The sequence below is a fragment of the Talpa europaea genome (genome assembly GCF_964194135.1).
Source record: "Talpa europaea genome assembly, chromosome: X".
Taxonomy (NCBI): Eukaryota; Metazoa; Chordata; class Mammalia; order Eulipotyphla; family Talpidae; genus Talpa; species Talpa europaea.
Window position 1 is genome coordinate 68580439 of NC_140081.1, and position 23696 is coordinate 68604134.

Here is a 23696-nt window from a genome sequence, read left to right on the forward strand (position 1 = left end):
CGTCCCCTTTCAGAGAGAAGATCGCCTCTTCACAAGAGGCCCCATCTTCTCCAGTCTTTTACGAGATTTTCCAGTCTGTTATGAGGTGGTTGTGGCTGCCATGATAAAAATAGCAGCTGCCATCTGTGTGCCAGCCGAGCTGCTGTATTTACTTTTCTGTATCTCTTACTCCACTCAGCAACCTCTAGAGGTGCACCCTCCAGGCTGCATGTAGGACAGTGGACTTACAGGGGCAGAGCAGTTTTCCCCAGGATACCCCTATAGGCAGTGGCAGAGACAGGATTCAGACCCAAGGTTTTCTGACCCCCAGGCCCTTGTTCTGAACCACTGAGCTGTATTTTCCATCTCCAGTGTACAGTTTGCTGTCCTCTCTTTTGTACTTGCCGTGACTAGCCAGGGACTTTGCCACACAGGTACATAGTTGGTCTGGTTGTCGTTTGAATGGCCGTGGACTGTTGCACAACCTTGAGTTGCTGCGGTTTACTCACCTTATCTGCCCGTTTGGTTTGTTTCCAGTTTTTCAACAGTATAGGTAGCACAGGTATAAAGATCTTTGTGTAAATAAGGGCAGTTTGCTGAGTTTTTTAGGTATTTGATGGTAGTCCTCAAAGTAGTCGTATTGAACCAAAGGGTTATAGTTTTATGATTTTCCAGAAAGTCTGTGCCAGGCATTTGCCCAGGCAGTGATTGTTTATTCAATGCCTACTGTGTGCCAGCTGCTGGAGGTGAAGAGGTGCTTCAGAGAACTAACAGGGTAACGTGGATGGATGTTGCAACACAGAATGAATGGTACTAAAGTGGAGGTTAGGGCAAGTGAGAACACTGGAAATCGTGACCCTGGCAGTGTCTGGGTGTTCCTTCTCCCCTATAGCATAGGGCAGCACAAGGTTGGGCTTGAGGGCAGGTTGGTGGGGGAGGAAGAGGATGACAGACGTATGCCCAAGGTCAAGGCCTCCTTCCAGCATTCCCCAGCTCTGAGACTGCTGTGCCGCCTCCTGGCCGAGGCCCCTTCCTCCCCTTCCCTTTCCTGCAGCCTCCACCTGGCCCACAGGGGCTGTCACTACTGTCCAGCTGCCACCAGGGGGAGCCAAGCCGAGGCTGGAGGGAAGGACACCTGTAGAAATGGCTCAGGGGCTCAAGGGAGCAGGAGACGGAGCCTAAGGACTAGCCTCCCCCACGTCCTTTGGTCCCTCTTACCATGAATGTGAGTGGCCCAGTTGCCACTCATTTAGCAGGCGAGAAAGCACACAAAGTGCAAGTTCACAGCCCACTGCCTTCCACACATCAGGCACTGTGCTCAGTGCTAAAAACACAGAGACCAGTTCCCCACGGTCCTTAGCCTTAAGGCGCTCTCTACTAGATGAATAGAAAGACAAAGAGAAAGAGGGTACGACTTGGGGTGATGGAGGCCTGGACAAGTGGCAACAGAAACATTCAGGTCTGAGTCTCCTGGCAGTGTCTTGAGACCCCAGGGCAATGTTTTTGTGACTTTGCCTGGCATTGCCCTCCAGCCTCAGTTTCTCCATCTATTAAATGGATGAGTTGGATGCTCTCAAAGGATCTTCTAGCACAAATGGGCTACAGTCTCCCATCGCCCCCTCTTCTCTCCTCACCCCCACCACACTGCCCTGTGGTGTTCATGGCATTCTGCATCAAGCCTTCTTCCTCCCTTTGGCCCTCTATGCTTCTGTGACCTTCGTTACTGTTACGTGCTGATGACACCTACATCTGGATGTTCAGCTCCTCATCTAGTCTCTATTTGAGTTTGTGACTCCATAATAATAAAATTTCTTAAATCTCAGTACAGCACAATAATCATGAGCTAATTAAATTCATGCATCTTATCTATCCAGCCACTGGGGAAGTAGGCCATGGCACCCCTTTTTATGAATGAGTGAAACTGGGTACAAGAGATACAGAGTCTTGCCCAAGGCCCTGAAGTAGCCAAGTGACAGAGCCAGAGCTGGAGCCAGGATTTGAAAACCTGCATCTGCTGGGCCCCAGTGCCCACACTCACCCATCACAATGCGTTTCCTGGGTAGCACCCAGCCCCCAAGAGACATTTCCATTCGGGTAGTCCACAGGCACCTCCATTTCAACATATCTAAAGTGGCCCCATCACTCATGCAACCAGGACATGGTCAAACACAAATTTGAAACCAGAGATGTGTGATGTCAGAGTTAACATTCTCAACTACCATGCCTTACTTCCAGATTTCTCAGTGGCCATTTGTCTCTAGAAAAGTTGGAAATGATAAAAATAAATGTGGGGATTATGGAGATGCGGTAATGGATAGAGATGACTGTACACACACATCCAGTAAGCTCCCAGTAGTGAATTTAAGAAGAAAGAGGGGAGTGGAAGGAGAAGGTAGGGGAACCAAAGGGATAGGGCATTTGTACAGGAGCTTTGGTGCAGGGTGAGTAAAGTGAACACATCTGTCGATGTGTACCCCAAATTTATATAGTTATGTGCACGATTGGCAAATGAATAAAAATTTGAGAAAATATAAATATTAAAGGAAAGATAGAAGTGCCTGAGACATAGAGAAAAAACAACCAAGGAGACATACCCACATCCTAGCTGTGGGTCCCTTCGAGTGGTAGACTGCTGGGGATGTGTCTTTTCCATATTCTTGTTTCTGCTTTTAACATTTTCTAAATTGCCTTTAATGAGCATGTACTACTTTTCTAATCAAAAATCTCTTTGTAATGTCCCCAGCAAGTATGTGGCAGAACAGAGGTCAGAGGGGGCTAACTGAGTCTCTAGCTAGTTAATCAGCAGGCTGTCTGTTGAGTGGCTGTCGCTGAGCCACCAAAGGGGTGTAGCCAGCAGGTGGCAGCTGTGGCCTTGGCACCTGTACCCTCCTGAGGTGGGTCACCAAAGCAGGCCACTGTCTCACCTTCTCCTTTCTTCCTCCAGGTGCTTACACCCCAGAGCCTCTCAGCAGTTTCCAGTGGGCCCTTCTCTCGACTGGCCTCATGTTCTTTTACCACTTCAGCGTCTTGCAGATCCTGGGCCTGGTAAGTTTGGTTCTATCCCCTCTGTTTGGCGCTCTCCATAAATCTCGATAATCCTGGTTGGCGCTGGTGTATCGTTTTGTTTTGAAAATAGAAGATGCCAAAGGCCAGGATGTCTGGTTGTTGTGTCTGGGTTGATGATTTATGGTCCATAGCCTCGGCCTCTCCAAAGAGTTTTCAGAATCCTTCAGCAATAACTGTTTCTTTCATCCCTGGGGAGGCAAGGATGCCCTTCACCCACGGCCATTTGGGTCGGAAAATGGTTTGCTGTGGTCCCTGCGGGGAGATAGGACCCTACCCTGGCCCTGGGCCCGGGCGATGTTTCTGAGCTTGGGTTCATTCTGGGCCTGTTTCAAGGCCCTGAGCTGTGTGAGCAGTGGCAGGATGGTATTGGAGAGCCACGGCATTCTGGGGTGTTCAGAACTCCCTGGAGAGCTGAGGTTGGCTGGACTCAGTAGTTGAATTATCTGAAGCCCAAGATTGCTGAGTGCATGGGTGGTTACCGGTGACAAAGTGAATAGAAAGAGCTTGAGCTGTGGCTAGGGGTCGTAAGTAACCAAAGGTCTGCCACCACTCCGAGTCACCTCACCTTCTGTGACATGGTCCAAAATCCCCAACCTCCCTAGAGATGGTGAGGACTCATCTTGAATGTGAATGGGCACGAAGGGCTCTGGAAGGCGGGTGCTGTGGCCGTCCTCGGGCGGGAGTGGCATGTCCGGTTTTGTGTCGCAATAGCGTGAATGTCGCCTTAGCCATGTGCAGCCTTGCGTGACCAAGCAGGATGAAGGCATGTAACTGATGTCACCAGCGCCTGTGTAGCGACAGTCACTTTCTCCCTCCTCCCAACCCCCCCGGCATGTTGCTCTGCTCTGGTTTGGCTGGGGAGTAATTTGAGTTCCTTGCCAATGGCGCGAATGGCTCCTGTGCTCTGGGAGGAAGCAGTGTGACCTTCACACCCTTATCTTCACTGCTCTCCACTGGGATCCCTGGATTCCAGGGGAATCAGTGTCCTCATGTCACACCATGCATACCATGCTCAGCCCCACCGTCAGGCCTGGCTGAGACCACACCTCCTACAAGGAAGGCTGTGCTCACCCCATTCATCGCCATGACGCCCTCCCATCCTCCATGAGTACATTCAAGTGCCACTTCCCTCATGAAATCTTCTCTGTGGACTCAACCCCATTCTGTCCAGTCCTCAGATCTCCTCATGGTGGGGAAGACCTGGGGAGCGCCATCCGGTCTGAGGTCAGATAGAGTTAGACTGATCACCCCAACTTGAGTGATTACTAGTTATGTGAAGGCAGAGACCAGGCCATTGGCCACTCTTCCAGCCTGTAATACTGCTCCGAGAACTAGGCACATAGTCCATGCTTAGGAATGGCCATGGGCTTTGAGCGCCCCCCCTCCAACGCCCAGAAGACAAGACTGAGCAACACCCAACGGCCTTCCTACCCCAAACACCGTATCACCTTCAGAGGGCTCTAGACTTGCCCACTCAGAAAACCTAGGGGAGAGAAATCCCTTTATGAACAGGTGGGGATTTGCCAATCCCTCCTTGTCTAGTTCCCCATTTGGTAGAGACGGCTGAACTGGCAGAAGCCAGAGAAAGCCCAAGGATGGTGAACGCTCACTCTACCTCCCTTGTCCCTGCAGGTCACCGAAGTGAATTTGAACAACATGCTGTGTCCGGCCATCTCAGACCCATTCTACGGCCCCTGGTATCGCATCTGGGCCTCGGGACACCAGACTCTCATGACCATGACCCACGGGAAGCTGGTCATCCTGTTCTCATACATGGCTGGGCCCTTGTGTAAATATCTGCTAGATTTGCTCCGGCTTCCAGCCAAGAAAATAGACTGAAGGTGCTTGTTGTTTTTTTTTTCTCCCTGAGGAAACAAGTCCTGACTTGACTTGGAGGAACACCCAGTTCTTGATGAAATCATGGGAGAGGGCAGTAGGATATTTGGTGTATTTCTTCTTTCCTCCTCTCTGTCTCTTCCTTCCACCGTTCTTCCTCCCCCAGCTCTTCCCCCAGGACATCTCCTTGAGCCTGGGGTACGGTCCTGAGGGCTAGATTTTTCCTTCTTCCCTTTGTCTCTTTCTCTCTGCTCCCGGTGGCCTTACTTGGGGAGATGGTGGTCAGTGACTCTCTCACTCTGCTTGTTGGTGCTTTAACAACAGCTGGCTGAGGAGAAAGGGACAAAAATCAGTCGTTCTTTTGGCAGCGAAGCGATGAGATTGGGTTGTGCTTCACTCCTCCACTGCCAGGGACCTCCAGGCTCATGCTGAGGTCCCCTTTTGTCTCCGTCCTAGCCCCCGCTGTAAGGGGACTGAGGCCTTGTTTCTATACCAGCGGCAAAGGGAGAGCCAAGGGATTTCCTAGCTCATGGCCAAAATAGAACTGGCCAGATTCTTCCCACTGGTGTCCCATGACTCAAAGCAAGTAGCCAACCAGCCACTCCCTCCAGGATGCTGCCTGGGGTAGGAGGTGGCGGCGCTCTCCGGCCCAAGGACTACATTCTATTGAGGGGGTGGGAGAGCAGTTGCCATGGCAAATCCAAAATGAACCAAGTTCAGATGTCCACAACTAATACTGGGCAGGAACCCGGGTAGATTCTGCCTGTGCCAGCAAGAACTGACACATATCCCAATCAGGAGTGAGTGTAGAAATTAATCAACAGAAGTGGTAACTTGACAAAACTGTAATTTGAATCATATGCTCCATTTTAGTTTAATGTTGATAATAGATGCCATTTCAATCTGGAGTAACCCTTCAAAGTTCTCTTAAAAGGCAGTTGCAAGGAAGGATGAGCTAGAGTTAGGGTTGTTGGGGTTTTTTTGGTCTTTGGGGGGGGGTTTGGGTTTGTTGACTCGTTTGTTTTTGGATGCTTGAGTCTGAACAATCCTGTTACCGAGGCCTGATTCCAGAGCAGCTCCTTCAAGCCATTTCGTCTACAGCTGATCTGCCAGCAGCCTAGGTTTGGGCAAATAATAGCCGCTGCCAGTACTGTTTTCCCTCGGGCCAGCCGTTGTCTCTATGGGCAGAGTCAGTGCTGAAGAGTTCAGCCCTGCAACCAGCCACCCCCATAGCCCATGTCTTAGATTCAAAGGCAAGGTACCAAGGAAGCAGGTCTCCATGGGTAGAGGTTTGAGCGCTCTGAAAAGAAGACTTGTTGAAAGATGTGAGTTCGGTCCTGTGTGGGCCGCAAGCAGCGTGGCAGTCGCAGGGCATCTGCTACGCCTTGTTGGCTCTTAGAACAGATTTGTGTATGGACAGGAAAGAAAGATGGTTCGGTGGCTTCCTCTGATGGGCCTCCCTTCCTGTCTGCCACCCTAGGTGCCCAGTTGCCCTGGACCCGTTCCAGTATTAGAGGCGTTACTGCTGTATTAGGGCTGGCTGGAGCTGCGGTGGCTCAGCGGTCATGATTTTAGCAAGGGGACCTACAGGAGGCAGCGGCATTGCTGGGAAGTCTCACTAGGAAAACCGAGTCGCGGAGATGCTACCTTGGGAGGGACCGCCCTGGGCCAGAGGCCTGTGGGCAGTGGGCCACCCACCCCCATGGCAAGGGGCAGCAGGAGCGAGATCACTGAGCACCCCCCCTCCACCTGAGTTCCTGGCAATGTGTAACCTTCACTGAGCTGTCTTTCAGGGCGTGGCCAAGCCATTCTTAGTGCCTCTCACCCCATGGTTGCCCTTAGCAAGGGGCATCTCTTGAGTGGCTGAGTTTGTGCTGCCCACCAGCAAACTGCCACCCGTGGGAATGGCTGGTAAGGAAATGTGCAGCCTTCCCTGCCCTTGGCTTCTTTACAAAAGGAAAGGTTGGAAACTGGTCAGAGGAGGAGGCCTCATGGCCCGTCCTGTCCCCTCCCACAACATGAAGACGCTGCAGGCTGGGGGCCACCTGGGCAGGGGCCAGACGCCACAGTGGCACAGCGACTCTGCAGCTGTCTTCCATCCCATCTCTGTGGCATGGCAGGGGCTGCCGTTCAGCCGAGCTTTCCCCACATTGGCATGCCTCAAAAGACTTGCCTTGGCCCTAGCTAGAACTCAGTGCCCCACATCTGGCTGGTACTTGCTGTTGCTCACAGGAGAGAAGAAAGTGAGAGCCATGCGCCAGGCATGGCCAGGCCAGAGCTGTCAGAGGAAGGGGACAGTGAAGAAAGATGCAGGGCATCTGTAGCCCAGGATGGCTCAGAAACATGCAGGTGGAAGGAACAGAGCGGGCCCAGTCTGTATGCCTGAGGAGGAGTCATGGCCTGCGCTTGAGGGCACATGGGAGCAGCGGTCATCTTAACTGGTCTGTGCCATGAGCCAGGTCCATGCAGAGAGGTAACCTGACCTGACCATGGCAGCCTACCTGGGAGGGTGGCCCCCATACCAGTGGGTCCTGGCTTTCTAACTCCTCCCCGCTGCTTTCCTGTCAGTGCCAAGGCAGTTCCACAACCGCCCTGGCCAAATTTCCACATGCCCCTTGCCAGCGTGTAGGAGTGCTCTGTGTATCTGGGAGTGTGTTTGCAGGAGTGGACAGTTTCCTTGAAAACAGTCCCAGGAAGGGAAAGGAGCACTCCCTCGGGCCCCCAGGTAGCTTTGGCCAAGGATCTGAGCCAACAGGAACCATCTGTTCAGCTGACCAGCTCCCAGCACCAGCTCAGAGTAGCAGAGATGGCTATGCCCGCTTGCAGGGCCCCACCGAGTAGCTGGCTCTGTACACCAAAGATGACTGCACCTGCCTTCCTCCCGGACTCGCAGTGACACGTGCCTGTCAGCCTATGTGGAAGCCACGGACTTAGTCTTCCCACGTCAGCTTTTCTCCCCAGACTTCTCAGCATTCAGAAGCTGCTTGTAGGGTGGTGGGGATCATGAGGACGGCTGGCGCTCTTCCCCGTCTGGTCTGTCACGTCACCCCTTCTGCTGGAATGTGTGTCAAGGTTTTGTTTGCTATTTGTGCTCGTTGATAATTCAGTGTTTCTCGGAGTGGGCACAACCCCCCCGCCCCAGACTGCGAAGTGTCACCAGGCCTCTTTGTGCTGGTGTTGGGGTCCAGGTGGCCCTCCCTCCCCCTCCCTCTGCCCAAAAGTCTTCCCTGGATCTGTAGACATTGATCGAGAACCATCTGTCTGCTTCAGAAGAGGATTTTCTTAGTGGTTTCTACCGAAGTGTAAGGAGGGAGAAGAAAAGAGCTGAGTTGAGTGACACTGTGGGGCGAGAGGCCAGTGCTGATTTTGGTCAAGCCAGAGCAGCGGCACGAAGCCAGGTTTCTTGCAGGTCCTTGATTGCTCCTTGTCAAGGCCCGGGACTGGCAAGGGACTGCCCTGGCCCCTGACCTTGCCTTCGCAGAGGTGGGAAGAGTCCGTGAGAGGGAGTGAGCCTTCCTCTTCTGTATGTAGAGTGAGCCACTGTGTGCTCAGGAAAACGCGGCCCCTTGCAGTTACTCTTATCTGTGGCATTTTTTCTGTACACCGGTTCGCTATTCCTGCGTGGCACAAAACAAAATTTGTTTCGAGCAAAGCTGTTGTTTTGGAAACTGGTTTCTTTTCCATCTCAATTTCGTATTCTAGTTTAAAGACGTCCTCGTCTATATGGGTGTTGTGGGGCCACGTAGAATAAGATAGGTGGGTCTGTAATTTACTCAGCCAGAAAATTGGCACATGCTGCGCCCCTCTTACCCACCCACACCCGCCCCCACCCCCAGCATTCCTCAATCCCAAGCTGGGGTTGTCAAATCCTGGGCCTACCTTCCATGTCAGCCTCTCCCCCAGTGACTCCCTCTAGAACCAGTCTTTGTAATCCCCAGAATGGCTGGTTCCCAGGGCTTTGGGCTCCCTACCAGTTGACTCACCTCCAGGCATTTGGTAATGTGGTTCTTTGTTCTGTAAAACCTCTTGATTGTATGGAAATGGTTTCTGCAGTCACCTTTGGCAATCAGCAGTCCTTAATATGCGTCCCTAGCTTTCTGAATTGTAGTCTTTGGTGTTTCTGTGGTTGAAGCTCCTTGAATGAAAAGAACCCTCCCTGTGAGACTTTGCTGTTACACTGTTTTCTGCATTTACTGTTATTAAAACGATTGATGAGAACCCAGGAGTTTTGGCTGTGTTTCCCAGAACCCTCGCAGAAGGCCCTTTGCTTTGAACAGGAGATGAGAGGAGCTGTGGGTGCTCCACATCGTGAAGACCACCGAAGGGCAGCTGGCTCTCAGCACAGCTTTGCCCTGAGACACCAGTGACTGGGCATGAGGCCCTGGTTTCCCCCGCACTGCCTGATTGCACCAGGGACCCTGCAGCCTTTGGCTCTTAGCAGGGCTGGTCTGCTGGGCTCATTAGGTGTGCTGGGCCCGGCTGTCTGAACTGGAGAAGGTAACTCTGGAACTAAGTATGATGGTCAGACCCCCTCATCACAAGATTCCTAAGGGCCAGCTCTGTGGTGACCCAGGACAGACTGTCCCATAGTGGAGGGAACAAGATAACTGCCCTTTGGGAACACTTGGACCTGCATGTCTAAGACGACAAGCTGAGCAGCCCATGGGGACTGTCTAGCCTGGCCACCTTCACACGGGCAGAAACTCTCCTCAGCCTTTTGCCAGTACTGCTGCTTCTAGAAGGATTGCGGCTAGCCAAAGTGACCCTTCATTAGCCAGTAGCTGGGCACCCAGACTGTGCATGAGGTAGGGCCCTGCTATCCTCGGGTCCATAACCACCCACTTAGGGCGGTTCTCTGGCCACCCCAAATTCTCGCTCTGCAGAGCACTAGCTAGAGCTGTGCTTTGGCACAGTACTATATCTCCCCACACACATTTTGTGATCCCCATAAAAGCATGGCCGGGTGACTGGTAGGGTGGTCTCTGTTTGACAGGGAGAAGCAGAGAACTGAGGCTCATAGCTCATCATTTGAGGAACTGGGATGTGAAGCCAGATTCCTTCAACTCCAGAACTCATGTGCTTTGTGCTGTTCCCTGGCCTCTGGCACCTGTCTGGGGTGCTGGGATTACTGGGCAGAGTCTTGAAACAAGGGGAGAGCACGGCAGCTCTGTGGAAAGCCAGAGAGAAAGATGAGACCCAGGACTATGTGAGAGCAGAGGTGTCAAGTCCATCTTTTCTTCTGCTGCCTGTAAGCCTCAGAGCAGAGCTGATGGGAGTAAAGGGAGTGAGGAGTAAAGGGAGTGAAGAGTAAAGAGAGTGAGGCCACAGGGCCAGCAAGAGCTGCTCTAGGGGGACGGACAGAAAGAGGCTACTGGCAGGAGGGGGAGGAGAGTTGATCCTGTGGCCTTTCCACGTGTCTCCCTTTCCAGAAAGAACCAAACACCAGTGACCTAGGCCATGGCCTTCTCTCCCCTGGCCTAGTGCATCTGCCACGGCCTACCGCCTGGCTCTGCTCTGTACCACCTACTGCAGGCGACAGTCTTCAAATGCAAGTCCTACCGTTCACTTCTTGGGTTCTGTAAACATCTAGGCTCATCTCCTCACCCCCAGCCCCTCAGAACTGCACACAGAGACTCTGCTGCAGCCATATTGTACTCCACTTTCTCATGCCACCCCACAACCCCCCCTTTGCCTGAGGGTTTCCTCAGCTCCCTACTCTCCCTCATCATCCAAATGCCTCAGCTCAAACGTCAGTGCCAATACAAAGTCTTCTGAGCTGCAGTCCCCTGAGGTACCGGTCACTTGGCCGCTGGTCTGTGGCTCTATCTGCCCCAGGGCTGCCATTTGCCCCTCTTAGGTCATTCGTTATGACTCTCGCTTCCTCCTTGAACTCTGACTTCTTGAGGGTGGGCGTGAGGTTTCATCCATCCTCCAGCCCCTGGTTAGTGTTCTGTGAACAATGATCTCACCCTGCAAAGTGGTGGGAGGCACCACTGTTACCCGAGAGCCAAATGTGGCCAAGTCGGCTGTTGTCCATCCCATGAATGCTCCTGGGTGGGGCCAGGCTCTTTGTGTGCCCAGGCACTTCAAGTTCCCACCCACCCGTGGGTCTCCTTGTTGAGGGGTTCATCCTGCTTCTCTGCGGGACTCTTTGTAGTTGGGATCCTGGATGAGGAGGCGGTGTTGAGCAAAGAGAACTGAGATTCACAGCTTCTAGCCTATCTGACCCTTCCCTGGACCTCTGGCAAGGGACGGGCAAAGCAGCTAATTGTTTCTGCATATCATTGGCAGCTGTTCCTCCCCACCAGTGTCACCCCTCCATTCGGGGTCACACCGTCAGAGTTGGTGTTTGCATGGCAGAAGCCTCACCCCCCCGTGGAATGTGTCACCTGAGCCTTGGAGGGGCAGTGAGTCCCAGTGCACACCAGCTTCAGTAGGGAGCTTGGGATGGTAGACCAGATCCCCGACGAGTTCTTCCCCTGTCCTGGTTTGCCAAGGCCAGCGAAGGAACAGAGATACACAGATGTCAGTCTGACATATGTAATGGTTTATTAAAAGGATTTGTGGTTTGCTAACCCTGGCAACGGGCAAGCTGACCTAATCCAGTGTCAAGGACTGCTCCCGCCTGTACCTGCTCCTCACTCAGTCAGCATTTGCTTAGCATCCACATTGCACATTTAGGATGTCTGAATTGCTGGGCAAAGGGATTTGGGCCTCGCCCAGGGAGGCAGTAGGGACAGCTGCTCCTGATGACCCAGAGGGCTTTGCCCTTCCTAGCTGCCCTCCGACTTCCGTGCGGCTCTTCCTGCATCTCGGTCGCATACTCACAGCAAGGCAGGTCTTAGCTTCCTTAACAGTTGGTGACAGGGCCACTAGCGTGAGCCACATAAGCATTGTCCTTTCCAAACTACTCATCCCCAGCACCCCCCTCCCCCACCTCCAGCCACCTCTTCTCCCCGGTGCCTCACCTGTCTTTCCCTCTCCGTGCGAGGGTCCTGCAGGGGTGTTGCCTGCTCTTGCTGACCTCTCACCTGCTCCTTCCCTACTTCCAGAAGTCCCACACCCTTTGTCATTGCATTTTTAGAAAGACCATAAGCCCTCCAGTATTCTCCCTAAGAATGTAGGGGCCTTCCTGTGCACTCCAGAAAATAGGCCAAGAGTTCTGGAATGTTGGGGTGAACAGAATATTGCTAAAACAGGGGTTCATAAATTTTGCTGCATTTGAGAAACACCTGCGGAGCTTAAAAAAATCTCAGTGCCCAGGCCTCACCCAAGCTCATAATTCAAAGCAAGCTTGTTTTGTTTTGCTTTTACTTTAATTGCCCAGGTTCTGAGTCATCCCTTTGACCTGACCGTCTACACCAGTGCCTTTTTTAAATGACATTTTAAAGATATACCAAAACGTATGAAGAATAATATCTAAGTCCAGCTTAAGAAAACAAATGTTACCAATACAATCAAAGCCCCCTTACGCCAGAGATTTGGAAATTGTTCCTCAGAGCTTCACGGATTCTGAGAACATGCCTTAGGAGCCTCCTAGGGTGAGGAATGGGAAGGGGGCGAAGTGGGGGTCCTGGCCTTTCCATTTGTTTCACCCAGAACAACTCCAATTTGATTCTGTTTTGTGCATTGTGGTCCTGTAAATAATTTCACTGGGAAAAAGGTTTAAAAGCCACTTATTTATACCCTCCCTTGTTCTGTTTTGCCCTCTCCCAAATCATGGCCTTTCTGCAGTAGTTGAAAAAGCCTTAGGGGTCAGACTCAGTTGATGGACCTGCTGGCCCACTTTTCTGTCCCCTCTTTAGGTCCCAGGTGCCCTCAGCAAAGTCATACCACTCGGCACTCCAGGGGAGCTGTGAGGAGACATCCAGTGAAATAAGCATGTGTGAGAGGGCTTTGGAAACTCTAAAGTCCAGGCTAACCCAAGGGGAACCCACTTCCATACAGTGTGCTTGCTAGGCTTCTTCTCAGAGCACAAAGGTTCATTGACACATTCAACGAATGGTTTTATTAATGCGTCCTGTAATAAAACAGAAAAGAAGGACTAACTTGGAGCCACCCTGAGTCTGAGTAACAACCCAACAGAGCTGGGGCGCTGATGAGGTCAGGTGCAAGGTTAAGGCTGGGCTCCCAGACATGTTGAGGCAGGCACAGACATGTCCCCCAGCCAGAAGAAAGTGAAACCACTCTGGCAAGCATGGGTTTCCACAAATCACCACCTGACAAACTTTCTACCAATTAGAACTGCACCAACTGAAAACATTTGCATAAAGTGGACCTAGCCGACCCCCCCCACCCACACACACACACCTTTTGCCTATATAATTTCTCTCCCCATGTGCTCTTTGGTCTTTTGGCTTAAGTGCTCTTGATGTATGTATCCTCCCTCTGTAATCTTGACCCCCCAAATAAATGTTTGCTGGGATACTAAAGCTGTAACAGCACTGCTAAGACAGGACAGCTGTAACCCCTCCTTGATCCTGTGGCGGACGCCTGTGGTTGGCGGGGGGCGGGGTCTGTGAGATGTTGCAGGACAGATAATAGCTCAGTTTAAAGAAAATTTTCTGTATTTCATTGACTCTAATGCACATTTTTGTTTTACATTTCAACATCTCTAAAATTGGGATGCCTCTTCCGATCAGTGCGTAACATCGTTTGACCAGTGACTTATTTTTCCTTTTCAGAGTCATATAAAATAGAGAACATCTTACCATAGGTGGCATCTTGGAGTCAATGAAATGCCTGTTTCTCATCAGAGTCACTGTCCTGCTAGAAAAAAACCTCTTTGGAAAAAAATTAGAAATCAACTTTTAGCATCTAGACCATCCTAAAACCCTGTCTTCTCTTTCTTCCTTGCTAGCATCTGCCTGGGTCAGGCAGGCTTTCTGCTCCCTGGGCAGAATGAGACCCATTTTGTTGAGCTGCCCTTGAGGCAGATGGTTTGTGGGACATGAAAGGAAGGCGGCAGAGTGCACCTGTGTAGGGAAACCCACCATGCCAACTGACAGGAGGGGAGGGAGGGGATCAGGGAGGTTAAGGAGAAAGCCAGAAAGAGCGTCAGGGAGGAAGCCAGACAGGCCAGGCCAGTCATCCCCAACAGCTCTGGTTTCTTTATTTCCCAACCACAGCCTGGCCAGACAGCCTAGCCTGCTTCCCCAAGGAACTCCCAAGGGCTAGTTATAGCCAGAAGTAAGCAGGGAATGTGGCCAGGAGAAGGCACTCAGCCTATCCTGAACTCCCTGGATTGATGTGAGTGGCTGGCCCACACAGAGGAAGACAGTATTTCCTTACCTCCTTCAACAAGATCAAAGAAGAGTTAGGCAGTGGGCCTTTCGACAAAAAGCAACGACCTTGGCCTAGAGTACCCTAAGCCATGGACATTTCACTGCACTTGGAAATTTCTATCAACCTTTCCTTAGTCCTGACAGCCCCTCTAAGGTCAGCATTTGTAGTCTTCAGGGCAAGCTCTTCCAGAAGGGGAAGAGGTACCTGCAGTGAGATTCGGGGATACTTGGGCACAGGAAAAGGTTTTTAGGCATTCTTCTTAGCCCCCAGAGAGCTTAGCAAGATATGGTCAGCCTGGATTATAGCTGCCCTCATGTAACTGGGTTAAAGTGTTGGCCTACTTAGGCCCCTCCTGTGGTGGCCTTCTTCAAAGCTGATGAGGCCGATTAGGGGGCTATTTCTGAGTCCTAGTTGTGCACCCAGAAACCTGGTGGCACTCTTTTTCAGAAAAGAAAGACAATAACTAAGGCTGGAAAACCAAGGGCAGAGTCTGCCCTGCCTGTAGGAGAGGAATGCTGTCAAACCTTGTGTGTTTTCTAAGAGAAAAATTCAAATCACATCAAGTTTTAGTCCCTGCATTTTGAATTTCAAAAACCAAACTAACCAATCGCTTTTCAGGGAAAGAACTTGTCCTATGTCTTTGCCATCTCCAGCCCTAAGGAGACATAGCAGACGGTCAAAAGTGTGGTCTTTAGGGGTAGTCAATACCCTCTACTCCATAGGTTCTGTATATTTGAGGAAAATTGTCATTTAACTTCTCTGAGCCTCAGTTTGATGATCTATAAAATGGAAATAATAATAGCACCCACTTCATAGAGTTGGTGTGAACATTGAATAGATAAGGCACATAAGACACTTGGTACAGCCCCTGGCACATTGTGAGCGCTGCTTCCATGCTAGATGCCATCACTACTACCATTACCACCTCTACTGCCACCACCATTATCATCATCATTTTCATCCTCATAAAGACAGCAGAATGAATGAGAAAATGCTCTGTCTCTGGAACCTGAAAAGGTGGTTTGAATCTTGGTTTTGCCACTTTGTAGCTAAGTGATTCAACTTCTTTGAACTTGATTCTTATTCTGTAAAATGGGAAATTCGTAGTGCCGTTGATATGTGTATGACATGGTCCGTACACACAATACACATTCAATAAATGTTGTACTAAAAAGGAGTGATAAAGATCAATGGTTGCCAGGGATTGGGGGAAGGGAGGATTGAATAGTCAAAGCACAGAGGATTTTTCTGGCAGTTCAATTGCTCTTTATGATATTATACTTGTGGAAATATTTCATTATACATTTATCAAAACTCATAGTTAGTACAACATCAAATGTAAACTCTGGGCATTGAATAATGATGTATCAGTGCAAATTCATCAGTTTTAACAAATGTACCAGTCTGTCACAGGATGTTGATGGTAGGGGAGACTGGGGGGGGGGAGAGGGAGGCAGGAAATTCCACACTTTCTGCTCAACTTTGCGAGAACTTCAAATTGCTATAAAATTAAAGTCTATAAGAAAGCAAAAGAGAAAAAGGTGATCAAGTGAGATGGTTATAAATTTAGGAAAACTATAAAATTTAGGCTATCTGTAATCACCATGGTAACCACTGAAAAATTAGAGAGAGATGCAAAGAAGGAAATGAAGGGAGAATCAAAATGGTGCACTGGGAAACATCTAGCAAACGCAAGATAAGGCAGTATTGGAAGAACTGAGGAACAAAAGAGATTACAGAGAAAACAAATAGCATAATGATAGAAAAAATCCTTCATTCAATAATCACTTTAAATATAAATGGGTTAAATGCATCAATTAAAGTGCAGACATTGGCAAAGTGGATCTTAAAAAGACATGATTAACTATATGCTGCTTAGAAGAATCAATTAAAACCCATAGACACACATAGTTTAAAAGTGAAAGGATGGAAAAATATATGCAATGTAAATAGTAACCAAAAGAAGCTGGGATGGCTTAACTAATACTAGGCAAAACAGATTTTAAGTGAAAAATTGTACATGATGTAAAAAGGGCATTTTTATTGATAAAAGGATCAAGTCATCAAAAAGGTAAAAAATTTATAAACATATGTACCAAACAGCAGAATCTCAAAACATATGAAGCAAATATTGACGTAATTATAAGGCAAAATTGACAGTTATACAATAATAGGTAGCAACTTTAATAGATAGAACACATAGATAATAGATCAATCAGGGATAGAAGACTTGAACACTATCAATCAACTAGATCTAAAAGACATATGCAGAACATTGTACCAAACAAGAGTAGAGAACACACATCCTTCTCAGATGCACATGGAATATTCTCCAGGATAGACCATATGTATGCCATAACATAATTCTTAATACATATAAAAAGAATGGAATCATACAAAATATTTTCTGAGTAAATGGTATGCAGCTCAAAATCAATAACAGAAGGAAAACTGAAGAAAAAATTGCAGAAATCATACAATATACTCTTAAACAACCAATGGGTAAAAGCAGAAGTCACCAGGGAAATTAGAAAATGCTCTTGAGATGAATGAAAATGAAAATACAACACACTCAAACTTATGGGATACTGTGAAATAATGAAAGCAATATTTCAGAATGAAATTTATAGCATAAACACCTATGTTTAAAAAGGAACTCTGAAATCAATACCCTAACTTTATGCCTTGATGAGCTAGACAAAGAAGAGCAAACTAAACCTAAAGCCAACAGAAGGAAAGAAATAGACAGTAGAACAAAGTAGAACCAATGAAACCAATAGTTGGTTCTTTAGAAAGACCAGCAAAATTGACAAATCTTGGCTAGACTTAAGGGAAAAAAATGTAAATAATTAAAATTGGAAATGAGAGCAGGATGTTACCACTAACGTTACAAAAATTGAAAGAATTAAAAGTGAATACTATGGAAAGTTCTATGCTAACAAATTAGATGGTTGTTATGAAATGAACACATTCCTAGAAATATACAAATTACCAAAACTGACTCAAGAATAGATATCTGAACAAGATGTTAAAACAAGACACTGAATCAGTAATCAAAAACGTCTAAGAAAAATTCAGCCTTCACTAGTGAATTCTAGCAAACATTAAAGATTTAACAGTTGTCCCATTCAAACTGTTCTCCAGAATAGAAGAGGAAGGAATACTTCCTAATGTTGTCTATGAGGCCAGCAATACTCGATTTGCCAAAGCCAAGGATACCACAAGAAGCCCACAGACCAATATGCCTCATGAATAAAGACAGAAAAATCCTCAATAAAATACCAGAAAATTGAACCCAACAGCACATTAAAAGTATTACCTTTTAAGCCTTTAACTGGGAGCTAAAGTTAGTCCTTTAACCAATTGGGAGTTACCCTAGGAATGCAAGGGTGGTTCAACATAAGAAAATCAACTAGTGCAGTACATCCCATTAATAAAACAAAGAGGAGTAAGTGATTATTTCAGTAGACACAGGAAAAAACATTTGACAAAAGATGGGATAAAAACACTTAGAAAACTAAGAATAGAAAGAAAGTTCCTTAATATGAAAAGGGGCATTTATGAAGACCCCACAGCCAGCATCATACTCAATGGTAAAAGACTGAGATCAGAAACAAGAGCCCGCTTCCATCTCTGCTAGTTAACATTGGAAGTCCTGGCCAGCACAATTAGTTGAGAAGGAAATAAAATGCCTTTAAATTGGGAAGGAGTATTATATTTCTAGATGATATGATTCTATATAAATGCAGTGGAACACACACAAAAATGAAAATACTAAGCAGATAGTTACAGGGTATAAGATTAACACACAAAAATAACTTGTGTTTCTATCTGACAGTAATGAAAAATCTGAAAAGGAAGTTAGGAAAGGAATTCCATTTACAGTAGCATCCAAGAAGAGTAACAAAGGAATAAATTTAACCAACAAGGTAAAGGGCATGTACAACTGAAAACTAGAAAATATTTCTGAAAGAAATTAAAGAAAAATCAGGCAATAGTCCCTAAAGCAATCTTCAGATGCAATACAATCGCCACCAAAATTCCATTGACCTTTTTTTACAGAAAAAGAAAAGCCAATCCTTACTTTTGTGAAGAACCTCAAGAATCCTTGAATAGCCAGCCCAAGCAATAATGAAAAAGCAAAGAGAGGTAGGGGGACTCACACTTCCCAATTTCAAAACTCCCTACAAAGCTAGAGTAATCAAAGCTGTGTGGTGCTGGCATAAGATTAAACGTATCGACCAATGGAATAGAATTGAGAGTTTAGAAAGCAACACAAGACTCTATTTTCAGTTGTCCCACAATGGGACAAGTATCAGATAATCACAATCAAAGGAATGAAGTTGGACTCCTATCTCACTGCATATAAAAATTAGCTCAAATAGGGCCTCCCCAGTGGTGTAGCGGGTTGAGTGCTGTGCTGTGAAGCTGTCCGCAGCCTCTACAGTGCAGGTTCGATTCCTGGCTGGCCAGGGAGATTGCCACATGGTGTGGCAGACCTCTCCTGCCTCGTCCGCTGCCCCCCTCAGCAGTATCTTTGGTCCGTCTGCTGTTCTGCTCCCCGCTCTGTCTCTGGTGAATTCTCTCACCCTCCCGCGCCTCTGACCTGTACCCCAGTGCTTGTATAAATAAATTGTGAAAAAAAATTAGCTCAAATAGATGAACAACTATTAGAATATAACAGGGGCAAATCTCCATGATCTAGCACGTGGATTCTTAGATTTGACACTAAAACATGAGCAACAAAAGAAAAAAATGGATAAATTGAACTTCATGAAAATTAAAAAAAAAAAACTTTTTTCATCAAAAGAAATTATGAAGAATGTGAAAAGAGAAGCTGCACAATAGGAGAAAATACTTTTAAATTATTTATCTTGATCCAGTCATCTATTTTTGGGCTTTTGGGTTGTTTCCATAGCTTGGCTATTGTAAATAGTGCCGCTATAAACATAGGGGTGCAGGTGCCCTTTTGAATTAATGATTCTGTGTCCTCTGGATAAATACCTAGGAGTGGAATTGCCGGATCATATGGAAGCTTCATCTTTAGCAGGTCGAGGAACCTCCAGACAGCTTTCCATAGTGGTTGGACCAGTTTGCACTCCCACCAGCAGTGCAGGAGAGTTCCTTTTTCTCCACATCCTCGCCAACATTTGTTGTTGCTAGATTTTTTTTTAATATGTGCCATTCTCACTGGTGTGAGATGGTATCTCATTGTAGTTTTGATTTGCATTTCCCTGATTACAAGTGATGTTGAACATTTTTTCATATGCCTGTTGGCCAGAAAGAAAAAGAAAAATGCCGGATGGTCTCAGTCATAGCAGGAATTTAGAAAACCTAAATAAGGGACCAGGAAAAAGACTAATTATAATAAAGTAAAAATCAAAATCAACAAACAACTATGAACCAGAGACACACTATGCGGGGGAGGGAGAAGGGAGTAGGATCAAAACAAGGGTGGTGGGAATTGTTCGGGGACTATAACCAAGATGAAAATGCATACATTGTGCAAAAATGCAAAATGATGCAAAAAATATATAAAATAAAAATAAATATATAAAATAAAAATAAATAAATGAATCATTTATCTGGGTTCAGGATTTAATATCTTGAATATACCCCTTTTAAAGCATATGTACATATATCAATATTTTACTATATTATATATTATTTACTATATTAATATTTTACTATATTAATTATATTTACTATATTAATTATATATAAAATATATTAACTCTTACAACTCAACAACATAAAGGCAAATAACACAATCAGACAAAGGACTTGAATACACATTTCTCCAAGAATGATATACAAAAGACCAATGAGCAGATGAGCAGGTATTCAAAATCACTGGTCATTAAAGAAATGCAAATCAAAACCACAATGAGATACTACTTCACACCCACTAGGATGACTACAATCGAAAGATAGTAACAATATTGCTGAAGATGTGCAGACCTTGGGACCATCATACTTTGTGTGCATTGCTGTTCCACAGCCAATGTGGAAAACAGTTGGATGGTTCCTCAAAAAGTTAAACATAAAATTACCATAAGACCTTGCAATTCTGTGCCTAAGTATCTACCCAAGAGAGAAGAAAACATTATGTCCACACAGAAACTTACACAGGAACATTTACAGCAGCATTATTCATACAAGCCAAGACGTGGAAACAACCCAAATGTTCACCACTGGATGAACAGAAGGACACTGTGGTATATATGTACAATAGAATGTTACTCAGCCATATAAAGAAAGTTCTAAAATAGGCTACAACTTGAATGAACCTCAAAAACATTATGCTAAGGAATGTCACAAAGGGTCAGACATTGTACGACTCCGTGTTTATGATATATCCAGAGTAAACAAATTCAAAGATGGAAAGGAAATTTTAGAGGTTATGTAGGGCACAGGTGAGGGAAGACGGACGGGGAGAATCCTCTTCTTGGGGATAGGGTGTTGTTATGGCGTTATTAAAAGTTTAAAAATAGAGTCAGCGGTTGAACAACATTGTGAATGCCCTGAATGTCACTGAATTGTATGCTTGGAATGGTTAATTGTATGTCATGTGCATTTTACCTTAATAAAAGACAATGTCAAAAAGGGGTGAAAAGAAAGGAGTTTCTTTTTTAACTCTCAAGTGCCCCGTGCACCCAGCTTGCAGGACTTATTGTCTCACCTTCCCTAGAACAAAGGGCGTTCCCTGCACTTTCCCAGTGTGGGGTTGACTAGTAGCAATTTCTAGTTGCCATTCTCCAAGGAAAGAGTCTTCTGGAGTGGCGCAAACCTAAACGGGGGAGGAAGGGACCAGTGAGGCCCATCTTTTTTCCAAGAACATTATCCCACCATGTTTGAGTAATGCCGTGTTCCCCTTCTCAATCCCATCATTCATGAAGACCACAGACCACATACACTAGGCAAGACACAGGAGGAACCAAGTCACCAAGGGGTATGGCTTCCGGTACAAAGGTCACTGTGGCCACCCATCACGGTTCCCGACCACAATGCTGGGCCTGGGCCAGCCGGGTATCAATGTCTCCCTTTAGTGTCCCTGAAAACATTTTAATGTTTGAAGTAGAGAAAACGTAGGGAAGTGTTTGCATTACTCATGCTAGTACTGTCCTTTAAAATAGATGGGGGTTTCCCATTCTTTCCAAGCCAAGACACCCTTTCTACTCTGCCAGGGCATGGGAGAGTGGGGGATATGATGGGTCCACCCAGCTATCAGCCCTTATCTTCCATGCTGAAAACACATAAATCCACTTACCCAGTTGGCAGGTATGGAAACCTTGGGTGATTCCAGAGTACCCTTCAATGGAAATGCTGATCTGATGAAAAGGGACCACTAGGAAGTCCTGGTTCCAAATCTGCCTGGTGTGCAGGCAATGGCTGCGACATTCAGCAGCTTCCATGAGTCCAACATGATTTAAACTCCATGTGTCCTCATTGCGCTGTTTTACACCGTCCACATTTAAGACCTGCCTTTGCTCCTTCTACGTAGAAGGTTATTCAGAAAGTTAGTCTGATTTCCCTCCCTTGCTGGGTTACCTCCAATACCCTATCTCTCCCAGGCCCCATGAGTGGATTTTTTTTTCCTATTGGGGTAATTTCTCAACCAGTAAGCACATTAAGCTTTCGTTTAGAGTAAACAGCCTAGTCTCTACCTGTGCTGTTTTCTCTCCTGGTTGTGGAAAGGGTGTGTGCCTTTCAGGGGGGCAGCTTTGCAGGGAGAGAACCACCTTGTACCTACCAGATGCCATTCTACATGTACATAAACCTGTCTCTTTGATAATCACATTGATTCTCTCTCAGACACCTCACACCTCCCTGCTAGAGAGAGCAAGGCAGCCACATTGTGGGAACAGAAGCATTCTCCTCCTCCACTCAACAATCATAGCCCAGACGAAAGCCAGTGGCTTCTGCTGCTGATGTGCTGAGGGCTGAAGGAATAGCATTTCCCGACAGGGGGCAACTAGTCTGCTCTCCTGCCACCGGGAGCTGGAAGTCATTAAGTCATTAAGTCTGTAAAGCCAGCTTGATGTTGCCTGGGCCCCAGTCTGCATGGCTTTTCCCAATTAGCCCAAACTGGTATGCCCCTCAAGACTCTGAACTGGACTGTTCATCTGTTTTAGAAAATTATGCTGTCTTCATTCTGCAGCCAAGCACAGCGCCATTTCTGGGGGACGGGCGGGGAGTAGGGGCAGGCACTCAGTGAATATCAATGGATCACGTGGAGCCTGACATTTGGGAGGAAAAGGCCAAAATGGAAAAGAAGAAACGATGGCTTGCCAAACACTCTCAAAATAACTGGGCTGGTTGGGGCACCAGCCGTGGTTTTCAGATTGTCTGGTGGGACATGGTTTTTTGTTGGAACAGATCCAAGTTTCCATAAACATTCAGTACCAAAAAAGAATTTGTGCTTAAGTATATAATATTGAAAAAAGGCAGTATTATCTGAAAAGAAACCCTAACAGGGCCTCCCCTGGTGGTGCAGCGGTTGAGCGCTGGGCTGCGAGGCTGCCCGTAGCCTCTGCAGCGCCGGTTCAATCCCCTGCCCACATGGTGCGCAGGGTCCCACATGGCGCGCAGACCTCTCCTGCCGCGCCCGCTGCTCCCCTCAGCAGTGTATTTCGTCAGTCTGTCTATTCTGTTCCCCGCTCTGTCTCTGGTGAATCCTCACCCTCCCGTGCTTCTGACTGTACCCAGTGCTTGTACAAATAAATAAATAAATCTTTAAAAACAAAAACAAAAACAACTGTTTAAAAAAAAAAAGAAACCCTAACAAACACTTAGCGTGTTACATTCAGAAAGACAACTGAACACCACCAATGGGTTATTAGCAGGCTCTATCAAGCCGATTCTTTTCTGGTTAGATCTCAGGAGGGATGGTTATCCTGCCTGATCTTCCTTGTCAGGCCTAGTTTCAAAGGTTGTGGCTGCACCAGGATTTTACAATGTAGGCCTGTAAGTACCCAATTTTATAAAACTATACAAGCACAATACCACTTCTTTGTACAAATCAGGACCTTCTTGCTGCTGTACAGCCAAAATGAAACCCAGAAATGAATGGAGTGCTGAGACCGTAACTACAACTGTCATTTTCCACGCTGATTACAAATTCTTATCGTTAACAAAACAGCCTCATCATTCTCATTTACTTCATAAGGAACTGTTACAGGTTCCCCCCACTATCCAAAAGTAGAACAACTCCTAATTTAATTTGGCAGGTTATTTTGGGGGTCTGTGAATGTTAAAATGTTTCCATATAAATTAATGGTAGTAGCATTCCCCAGAGCCCTCCCAAAAAACTTACCACATCATACCAAGTAGAAACATTCTGCTTTCAGATGTGGTTATCTGTGAGTGGGGGGAACCTGTATATATTTGTGCATTGTGATACTGAAATACTATTCTTACTCTCATGTTTTTGACAGCATTAAGGTATCAGGTAAGAGTTTGATCGAAAAGCAGAGATTCTTCCACTTTGGATGGAGATGAAAAGTCTAAACAAATTACGAGCCGTCTGG

At 46.9% G+C, this 23696-nt stretch overlaps 1 protein-coding gene across 3 annotated transcripts in view; it reads left to right on the plus strand.

The window, feature by feature from the left end:
* TMEM164 (transmembrane protein 164) overlaps nt 1-4884 on the plus strand; it is a gene marked incomplete at both ends in the record, with an annotated part of 153427 nt that extends 148543 nt beyond the window's left edge. For all 3 annotated transcript variants that reach the window (XM_084258654.1, XM_084258655.1, XM_084258656.1), the window contains 2 exons: nt 2924-3024; nt 4678-4884. In XM_084258654.1, coding sequence (XP_084114780.1) covers nt 2924-3024; nt 4678-4884 — 308 coding nt within the window. The remainder of the gene's footprint in view (nt 1-2923; nt 3025-4677) is intronic.
* Nucleotides 4885-23696: the final 18812 nt, after the last annotated feature.